This window comes from Palaemon carinicauda, chromosome 19, assembly GCF_036898095.1.
Source record: "Palaemon carinicauda isolate YSFRI2023 chromosome 19, ASM3689809v2, whole genome shotgun sequence".
Classification (NCBI taxonomy): domain Eukaryota; kingdom Metazoa; phylum Arthropoda; class Malacostraca; order Decapoda; family Palaemonidae; genus Palaemon; species Palaemon carinicauda.
In genome coordinates, this window is record NC_090743.1 from 97,002,105 (window position 1) to 97,014,046 (window position 11,942).

General features: G+C 30.3%; 1 protein-coding gene across 1 annotated transcript in view; it reads left to right on the forward strand.

Annotated features, from left to right (window-relative positions):
* LOC137659153 (lachesin-like) overlaps positions 1–9,770 on the forward strand; it is a 52,094-nt gene extending 42,324 nt beyond the window's left edge. Inside the window, exon 6 of the mRNA XM_068394220.1 lies at positions 9,301–9,770. Within this exon, the coding sequence (XP_068250321.1) occupies positions 9,301–9,380 (80 nt within the window). The 3' untranslated portion in view covers positions 9,381–9,770. The remainder of the gene's footprint in view (positions 1–9,300) is intronic.
* Positions 9,771–11,942: the final 2,172 nt, after the last annotated feature.

The following is an 11,942-nucleotide window of genomic DNA, read 5'->3' on the forward strand; positions in this document are numbered from 1 at the left end:
TTTCTCAAGTTATTCTTATTCACAAGAAATCATGAATAAAGAAAATAAAAATGAAAATACCGATGGTGTAAGGCCACGAGAAAAAATGAGTGGGTGCTAGATCTTTCACCTTTAATTTGAGCCTAAGGAATTTTCGATCAAACTACACACAAAGGGATCAGAGAAAGGGCTTAGGACTGACCTCCCTTTGTTTACCTTTTTACTAAATAAAACAAAGTGTTCTTTATAATAGTCTCTCTCCGTTGGTCTCTTAGTCTGTACAATGCCTCATAGTTAAGGCGGAAATTGTTGCATTTCGAAGTTTCCCTTTCCTTTTATTACATATTCAGATTGGTTATTGTATTGCAGTCAACATAGAATATATATATGTAAATATATAAATGCATATATATATATATATATATATATATATATATATATATATACAGTATATATATAATATGTGTGTGTTTGTGTGTTTATAAAAAAAGAACAACAATAACAAATGCAGCTGTTTCTGTAAAGGCCTCCGACTTGTCCTCAATGATGTCTTGGGTTTGGCCACGCTAGTCATTGCGATGTGGTGATGGTGGGAGAGTTTAGTCTGGGAGCACAAAAAACCCAATATAGTATGAATAGCCTTGACAAACCCTTCCCCCATGTTAAGGAATCCCCATTCATATATATATATATATATATATATATATATATATATATATATATATATATATATATATATACACTGTATATATATATTTATACAGTATATATATAAATGTATATATATATATATATATATATATATATATATATATATATATATATATATATATATATATATATATATATATATATACAGTATATATGTACTGTATATTTATATTTATACAGTATATATATATACATTTATACAGTATGTATACTCTCTCTCTCTCTCTCTCTCTCTCTCTCTCTCTCTCTCTCTCTCTCTCTCTCTCTCTCTCTCTCTCTATATATATATATATATATATATATATATATAGATGTATATATATATATATATATATATATATATATATATATATATATATATATATATATATATATATAGTGATAGCTGGGGTGCTCTTGGGAATCGTAATTTAAGTAAAAATAAAATTTCCAATGCTGCTATCATCTTTTTCATATCAATTTTTTTTGTGGTCATCAAACAAAATGACCACATAGTAAATTCAAGAGATTGCAAAGCTTTTGACTTTGAATTGATAAGACTAACAGAAAATACTGGTCATGGATACTAAGGACGTCATAAACTGTGGCTATTTAAATATACAATTTGTGGGTAACAAAACTATTCAGATTCGAGAATTGATGAACAAAAAATATTTGGACATACTACCAGAAACATGGTTAGATAACTTTGACAAGGCTATGATCACTGAAATGTCACCCCCGCACACACCTTTCACATTTCGAGAGAAGGTAGGTCTGGTGGTGTCGGGATCTTCATTCATAAAAGTTACTCAAATCTCAAAATGTTAAAAAGAACTAGTATAACAAGCTTTGAATAAATAGAAATAAATTTTCTGCAAAAAAAAAAAAGAAAAAAAATATCCAATGTAACAATCTACAAACCTCCGAGAACAAATACCAGTATCTTCTTTGAATAATCCAGTGAACTCATCGAGATGATTATCGTGAAAATAAATTAATTAGTTATTTGTGGAGACTTTAATCTTTGGATGGAGGACGGTTATTGGAATCTTATCAATTGGTGAATAATGTCGACTGTTCAACTACTTGTAACTGAACGAACAAGATATAACAACCGTGGAGGTCGTTTAGAGAGTAAGGTTCCCCTGCTCTATAGGATCGGGAAAACCGCCGGCAAAATAAAGTAAGTATATATATATATATATATATATATATATATATATATATATATATATATATATATATATATATATATATATGTATATATATATATTGTATATATATATATATATATATATATATATATATATATATATATATATATATATATATATATATGAATGATTAGTTTTAATTTTATTGCCCATAGATATTGATACAGCTTTCCTACACTCAAGAGGTCTGCGCTACACAACTAGCTGGTCCAGACGGCCAATTTGGGTTCTTTATAGGCTTTGTCCCGTCAATGCAAATCGAGAAAGATAAGAAGATTTATAATTTAATGTTTTTTTTCGACCAGTTGAATATAGCATGTCCGCATGATAATGCAACATGAATGTTACTCGGTACTTCATGTATAGTGCTTTATTTACTTCTGCTACTGTTAAATTTGCTTCCGGGTCAGGTGTTTCATTATTTATATTAGCAACGTTATTCTTTATATTATTATTATTATTATTATTATTATTATTATTATTATTATTATTATTATTATTATTATTATTGTTGTTATTATAATTATTATTTTTATTATTATTATTATTATTATTATTATTATTATTATTATTATTATTATTATTATTATTATTATTATTAACAACTTTATTTTTTTATATTATCATTAGTTCTATCATCATCATTATTTTTATCAGCTAACCTACAACCCTAGTTAAAAAGGATGTTATAAGATCAAAGGCTCCAACAGGGAAAAATAGCATAGTGAGGGAAGGAAATAACGAAAAAATCTACAAGAGAAGTAATGAACAATTAAAATAAAGTACTTTAAAAACAGTAACAACAATAAAATAGATCTTTCATATAAAATTTAAAAAAAACAAGAGGTAGATAAATAAGATAGAATTTTGTGCTCGAGTGCACCCTCGAACTAAACTCTACCTCAAGAAAGTTATAAGGGGCTCAGATGAGTGCCTTATACTAGAAACCAAAGTTTCTAAGCACAAAAGAATATCATACTGTCTGGACACAACTGTAAGGTCTCAAATATTTATATGAAGGCCATAAAAATTAATATACAGTTGACAACACTTGACTAAGTCTAGGACGCTCAATGTCTCTAGGCACGGTAAGAATTAATGGTAATAAAAAGATTCGTCATACTTTAAAACTAGATTATCATTATTGATAATGTAAACAATATGTACGGAAACATAAATAAAGTGATTGATAAAACCAATAGACTATAGATAAAAACTCAGAAAAACTGGTCAACATTGCGGAGCCGATAGACAATGCAAGGCAAAACACTCGCCAGGATAGCCACTTCAACTGAAGGGAGGACAGTGAGGACTGTTTTGAAAAGATTAAGAAACCGATAAGGAAAAGACAACCTCTTGATGAACCACCAGGCATCCATGACCCTTCTATTAAGCCTGCCCAACGCCATATAAAAAACAAAAACACACACAAGAGGACGAAAATAATGGGATAGAACAGCGTGCGCGAGTGTACCTCAAGCAAGAGAACTCTAACCAAAGACAGTTGAAGATTATGGTACAGAGCTTATGGCAATACCCAAGACTAGAAAACAATGTTTTGATTTTGGAATGTTCTTCTCCTAGAAGAGCTGCTTACAATAGCTAAAGAGTCTCTTCAATCCTTACCAAGTGGTAAGTAGCTACTGAACAATTACATTGCAGTAGTTAACCCATTGAGCGATGATGTAATGTTTGGTAATCTCAGTGGTGTTAGGTGTATAAGGACCGAAAGAAATGTGGAAAGAATAGGCCGGACTATTTTGTGTATGTGTAGGCAAAGGAAAAATAAGCCGTAACCAGAGAGAGGGATCCAATGTAGTACTACCTTGCCAGTTCAAGGAGTAACAACTCTGTACCAGTAGTATCTCAACGGAGAGCTGGTGCACTGGTCATCCTACTACCTATTACTGTCACTATTGTATATCATTGTATAAAAATCCTCTATCATTTTTTTCACTCCTCTTTTGTTGATGATATTTCAATGTTCCTCCTTTAAAGCAAACATCTGTTGGTGCCCTATTCCAAATCTTCTTTTCATTATTTGAATGCCTTTTCCACTCTTTGGTGTTTCCTCAATTTTGGTCTGACTGTGTATATGAATATCTCTGGCTTTAGTATGTTTATGGTTTTGGATTAATGTGCTCATTCTGTTTAATCTCTGGGATTTTACCGTCATTTTCAATCTTGGTTTTTTCCGATAGTTTTCCGTGATTTTCTTTAGGAACTTTTCCACCTACCTTTTGTGCTGATTCAAATAAAATTTTTATTAAATTGCTATTAATTTCTATCTCCATATATATATATATATATATATATATATATATATATATATATATATATATATATATATATATGCTAACATATATGTATATATGTATATATATATTATATATATATATATATATATATATATATATATATATATATATATATATATATATATATATATATATATATATATATATGCTAACATATATGTATATACATATATATATATATATATATATATATATATATATATATATATATATATATATATATGTATACATATATATATATATATATATATATATATATATATATATATATATATATATATATATATATATATATATATATATATACAGTATATATATATACACATATATAATGTATATATATATTTATAATGACACAGATAGAGAGAGAGAGAGAGAGAGAGAGAGAGAGAGAGAGAGAGAGAGAGAGAGAGAGAGAGAGAGAGAGAGAGAGAGAGAAAACGCTAACCAATCATACTCGTATGATCAGGGATCTTCAAAATTTACCCGGGGAATCCTAATCTTATGATTGTGTTTAATTGTAATGTCTCATTTAAAAAATGTACTTTAATTTTTTCTTGAAAGCAATGCAACATGAATCAAACAACATAAGTATTGCAACCTATAAACAATTGCAACAATAGTATCCACCATAAAGCTGTTGAAGATATGATAATAGGTGACCCTATTTTGTCTGTTTTCAAAAAGTCTTCGAATGTGCAAATTTTGATGATAGTTCTTTAGCCTCCATTTTATTGCTTTATGCTTCTATATTGGAGGCGCTGATTCTACTTTCATCTATAACTGACATCTATTGTATATCTGTCTTAAAGGATTGAAGTATTATGAAATCTATTGGTTCACCTCTGTTCAATAACTTACACACCCGCGGACATACGCACACAATCAAATACATGTACAGAGAAACACGGAAACACACAAGCATACACACGCACACACACACACATATATATATATATATATATATATATATATATATATATATATATATATATATATATATATATATATATGTGTGTGTGTGTGTGTATGTATGTGTTTGTGTGTTTGTGCGTGCGCGTGTATGTGTGTGTTTGTGCGTGTGCGTATGTATGTGTGTGTGTTTTAACTTAATATTTTGACCCTCCCTTATTATTCAAAAGAGAATTTCTAAGCAATAATATTATTTCTACTTCTGAAGTGATAGGGGACTATATTATCTTATTAACAATTATTATACCATTTACTAAAATTGAAACGTTAAAATTACCCTTGTTGAGCTGCATTAAAATTAACTCAACTTATTTATCTTTTAAAAAGGTTTCAAACTCCCGGCTTATCTAATATATGTTGCCCCGCTTAAGTTGAGTAGATTAAAGTATTTTCCAATCAGGATGTGACCTTTGTTACGCTCAATTCCTTATGCTCTGAAAACACCACCATTGCCCCATTCATAATCCATAGTCCAGGTTTTCTCTTTCACTGTTTTATATAAATATTTCCTTGAAATGATAGTCGGTAGTAGGCTAGCCAGGGCACCAGCCACCCGTTGAGGTACTACCGCTAGAGAGGTATTGGGTGTTTTGACTAGTCTGACAGTACTACATTGGATCCCTCTCTCTGGTTACAACTCATTTTGTCTTTGCTTATACTGTACATATGCTAGTATTCTGGCTTATTATTTCCATATTCTCTGTCCTCATACATCTGACATCACTGAGATTACCAAACAATTCTTCTTCGCTCAAAGGGTTAACTACTGCAATGTAATTATTCAGTGGCTACTTTCCTTTTGGTAAGGGTAGAAGAGACTCCTTAGTTATGGTAAGAAGCTCTTTTAGGAGAAGGGCACTCCAAAATCAAACTATTGATCTCAAGTCTTAGGTAGTGCCATAGCCTCTGTACCATGGCCTCTCACTGTCTTGGGTTAGAGTTGTCTTGCTTGACGGTACACTCGGGCACGCTGATCTCTTATTTTTCTCTCTCCTGTTTATTTTTTTATTTTTATAGTTTATATATGAAAGATCAAATTTAATGTTGTTACTGGTCTTAGTATATTTTATTTTGATTTTTTTTTACTTCTCTTGTAGTTTTTTTTATTTCATTGCTTCCTGTCCTCAATGGCCTATTTTTCCTTGCTGGAGTCCTGGGGATTATATTTTCTTGCTTTTCCAGTTAGGGTTATAGATTAGCTTGTAATAATGATAATAATACTCAGCATAGTGTGACCTTGTTTCCCTGACTCAGTCGATCTAAAAGTTACACCGTGTTTTTTGTGCCTACGAAGTTATGAAATTAAAAGTTGCATTTATCAATTTACATATCATCAAGTGTTTATGACTCAGTACTTTATGTTAATGATAATTGTTTGCTAATGATAAAATAAACATTAATTCATCAACTACCTGGAACCTTATCTTTAGAAAACTACCGTTCTTCTTAGGTCATCAACAATTTGTGGAATGCCTGAGCCTTTTAAGATTTATTGGTATGTCTGATTTATAAAGTATTTTCTATTTCGAAAGGAATGAATTTACTTACACAAAATTCCTCTCATTAATGGATTGATGTTAGACTAAACTGCAGTGGGCTATTTGCTACGGCCTGACTATTTCTTTTATTTCCTTTCATTAACGCAAACATTATTTTTGGGCCCTAAAAGGTTGAACCAGTAAAGACCTAACATTTTGTGACTGTGACTCGACATTGTAACCAAAGCCTTTTCTATTACCTGATTTATGGAATTAATAAATGTGGTGTCTGTGGCGTCCTTCTAGAATATCGTCAAAAATGGAGAACACTTATAAATGGGATTTTATGGCACCAACAAAGTTGTAAATGGTGTTAGATTCATAAAGTAATTATTAAAATTATGAAAATTATGATAATTATGAAACATATTAATATCATTAATATTATTGAAATTACTGAAATTTTTACTATTACTGAAATTGCTAAAACTATTAATATGAAAATAATATTATTGTTATTTTTGCCATATAATTATTATTATTAAAATCATTAACATTATTAAAATTAGGATTATAAGTAAAATTTGTGAAATTAACAAAATTCTTTTATATATTTTTAATCATAATAATTCTAAAAATATTATTATTAACGAAATTACTAGAATTATTATCATTAGTAAAGTTATTGAAATTATTATTATAGAGATTAAAATTATTAGAATTATAATAATTATCAAAATTGATATTATGAGGCTTATTAAAATCATCATTATTATTATTACTATTATTATTATAAAAATTATTAATATAAAGTAATAACACTAATTGACAATAAATTTACCAATGAAAATGTCTAAAATTGGAGTTTTTGAAAAAATGGCAATTATCGTTGAAGTGAAGTTGAAGTATTGATATGAAGAGCTTAGGGATTATAACCTTCGGGTAATTAAAATAAAAAAAAAAATGATAATAATAACAATAATGATAATAATATCACAGGTAATACGAAAACAGAATGCTACCAGTTATGGTAATTTAGTGTGTGATGAAGTCAATGATATAGTTGCTTCGAAATGCTTATGCCCAAACCATTTTCATTGAAATCTAATATTTGTCTTCTGGATATCATTTATGATGGGAAAAAAAAACATCATGTATAATTATCTTTGTACTATAGTCACTGCAAATATTCCGGGCGAAATAAGCCACACCTCCTGATAACGTCATAGCCAATCACGTTGTCTCCCAAGTTAGTACTGGTCACAATGAACTTGTTATTAGCAGATATCGACGCTATCGAGCATGACGTAATTTAACTTTTTTCTTTTTTTTTTAATGTTTGTAAGTAACATTGAAAAATGATCTCACTTTATCGTAATTTAGTAAGTAAATATGATAGGAAAAAAAAAAACTTACAGACTACTCTTTATCTTTATTTGGAATATGGACCTTCTGTAATGGCCAAAATTTATTTTGATAATTTTTTGCAATTATCATTTAAAAAGTTAGTTCTATTGAAGCTCTTTGAGAGGGATGCTCTGTTATGTTCTGTTCAAGGATGAGACAGAAGTGTGATATCATGGAATCAGTATTGAAGAAATTCCTTTTCCATTATAAAAAAACACAAGGAATGAAATAAGGAAGACATGGGTTACGGTATATTTCGTCTCTTAGGAGGAGCAGTTTAGTCTAACATCTAGCAATTGATATGACCAATATAGGGAACAGAATGACTATCGTCTATGCATTTGCTTCAATAACATGAACCCATTTGACATAAGTAATAGTCTGCTATGAAAACATGCTGATCGTCTGGGGATTTAGATTGGTTTTGAAATTTTGAAATAATTCTTACTGGTCTGAGTGACACATTAAAATGATGAATTATATTTTACTTTATCACAAAAAATCTTTTGATGCTTAACTGACGTTTTTTTTCCCTAAAAGATAAGTTTAAAATGGTTCACTGGTTCTCTGAATGTTACATTAAATGTGTAACTAATTTTACTATACTTCTGTTGTATATAATTCATATTATACAAACTAAATTAATTTTATGCACTGCAGCTTCTATTTAAGTAGAAACCAAAAACGGAGGTAAATTTATTGATATTGCAATGTTAGAAAAAGGCAGAAATTTTTGTTCCAGATTTTTTTGATTTTTGGGCGATGAGGACTCCCAGGAATGGAAGTGTTTATATAATGATAATTTCTGGACTAATTCTAATTTAATTCTGTTGTATTTTATTTAAATTACAGAAAATAAAACAATTTTCTTCATGGCAGCTCCTATTTAAGTAAAAACAAATGTAATTGGTGCTAGGGTAGTGAACGGAGGTAATTTCTTTCTCGATACCGCGGATTTCTTGATGCAATGTAAACAAAAAGCAGATTTTTTTTTCTGTGAGAAATTTATATGGCTGATGATAAATCTCAGGAATGGAAGTATTTCCGAAATAATTATTTCTATACTTTCAAAGAAGTTTTCATTTGCACAAAATAATCAAAACTTATCAAGCTGCATCGTCAACAGCCATGTTAATAGAGTGGCTCGATATGAAACAAGTAGTTCCTCATGTGTCGAGTGAATATTTCATCAAATATTGTTATAATTCTGTATAATTTCTTGTTTCGTCTCTTTCACAGATAGCGTTAACAAAAGCAGCAATTTGGAAGTCTGCCCCTATGTCTTGGCTCTTCTGCTGCTGCTTTTACTGGCCGAATAGGCAATCGTCACCGCACGATTTCTTCAGCAACAATTGTTATTTATTACAGTGACTCTGCAATTGACTAACTATTGAATGTTGCAATTATCTCGATATAGTTTTTAAGTGCAATTACTACCGTGTTTTAATATAATATAGAATAGATTTTGATAAAGGATTAACGAGTATTGCTACTGAGTTTTGGTAAGAGGCCTTCGGTGCCGAAGAGAATCCACTTCCCTTTAAAACAATCAAATTAAATCGCAGGTAAAATATGCATAAAGAATAATCTTCAGGTAAAGTTTAACAAAACTAAATAGAAAAAGGTCTTTAATAATATAGAAAGAAGTCGAGGAAAGACAATATAAACAACAATAATGACATTTAAATGATCACTTTGAAGTGTAAGTTGGAAATGTGGCTAATAGAGAACAAAACCACGTGGTCATATGCCATATAATATCTAGTGTTAAAGGAGAAAATGTTTCAATCTCTTACAGAGAGGTTACATAAGAAAATATTCTTAGTTTCAATTGTACCTTAGCTTGAAAGATGAATACTAGGGTTTCTTATAAGAAAGAGCGTTGAGTTCTAAATGTTCTAACAATTGAAAAATACTAGAATAGTTAATGATATTTTGAGAATTAGATTCGAAGCTTTCTCTTGATTAATATAAAGTACTAAACAGTTCTGAAAATTAAACAGAAAGGGTAAATACAGTAATGGAGAAAGACGAAGAAGACACAAGAACACCTGAAGGTAACATACACATGAATGGAGAAGTGTTGTGTAATGCAGATCTTATTAATTATCTTATAACTTGTAATTCAGATGGATTAAACTTCTTACATGTGGAATATATCATTTGGTGTGTAGGATTAATAAATGAAAAAAAGTCATGCTAAATAATAGTATTAGTGGTAAAAAAATTAACTGCTAAGTAACAAATAACGGAATCGACCAGAAACCATTAAAGGTTTTAATGGAAAATAACTAGAAATAATTCCTTCAGAAAGCAGTTAAAGTCTATTATTATTACTTGCTAAGCTACAACCCTAATTGTAAAAGTAGGATGCCATAAGCCCAGGGGTTCCAACAGGGAAAAAAGCTCATTGCGGAAATGAAACAAAGAAAAAGGAAATATTTTAAGAAGAGCAACATTAAAATAAATTTCTCCTTTATAAACTATAAAAACTTTAACAAGACAAGAGGAAGAGAAATAAGATAGAATATTGTGCCCGAGTGTACCCTTAAGCAAGAGAACTCAAACCCAAGACAGTGGAAGACCAGGGTACAGAGGCTATGGCGCTACCCAAGATTAGAGAACAAAGGTTTGAAGGCTATTCTAGCATTAACAACATATTCATCTTGAAACATGTAATCACCATTCTTAGTAAATCAAGAGGAGGCAAGTATGCAGGGCAGGTGTGTACTGTACACCTGCTACTTTAACTCTACTGTTGTGTACAGTGATCATTAAGAGCTGGGATTAGCTGAAAGTTCATAATAATAATAATAATAATAATAATAATAATAATAATAATAATAATAATAATAATAATAATAATCGTATCAACTTCCTCAAGAATGCAATGCAAAACTGGGAAACCATGCTTACATGTTCTGGAAAACGGCTTGCTGAGGTCAACATCAGGAGAGGAATCTTCCAAAGGGACTCACTATCCCCACTACACTTCGTAGTAGCTATGATGTCTATGACATGAGTGCTGGAAAACACCGAATTGGTATTAAGGAGGAATCAGAATAGAATTCCCGATGTTCACGGATGACATCAAGCTGTTCGAGAAAGATGGAAAGAAAATGGGAATGCTAATCCAGATGGTAAAATTATATCAGGAGGCATCAAGATGGGGTTTGGAATAGAAATGTGTGTTCTAATTGATATAGAAAGAGGAAAAGTAACATGAACAGAATGGCTAAAGCTGTCAGGTGTAAATGTCATCAAGGACATCGATGAAGTAGGTTATAAATACCTGGGATATTATAAGTAAAAGCAATAAAACACCAGGAGATAGAGGAAATATTAGAAGTGAATATATGCAAAGAATCACAGCTATAATGAAATCAAAGCTTAATCTTGGAAGCAGGGTATAGGCCATAAAGGCCTATACCAGTGCTAGTAATCAGGTACAGTGCTTGAATAGTGAAGAGGAAGAAATCAGAACTAAGCAAAATAGGACAAAATAGAAAATTGATAAACCTGTACTAAGAAATGCACCCAGGATCAGAGATTGACAGGCTTAAATGACTAATTAAAAGGTTGTGTCAACTTGGTAACTAGAACGCTGGGATAATATCTTAAAACTATTGAATTGAATGGCTAAAGAATGCATAAAACAAAAATTAGAAAGTGGGATGAAGACCCAAAAGTATATAAAGGAAGATCAGGAAATGAGAGACTAAAAGAATGGCAAAGTAAACCAATGCATGGACAATTCATGAGGCAAAATGAAAAATTGGCCAGTAAGAAAACATTACAGTGGCTACAGAGGGGAGAACTTGAGAGGGAAACTGGACGGATAATGGTAACACAATATCAAGACTTGAAGATATATTCAACGA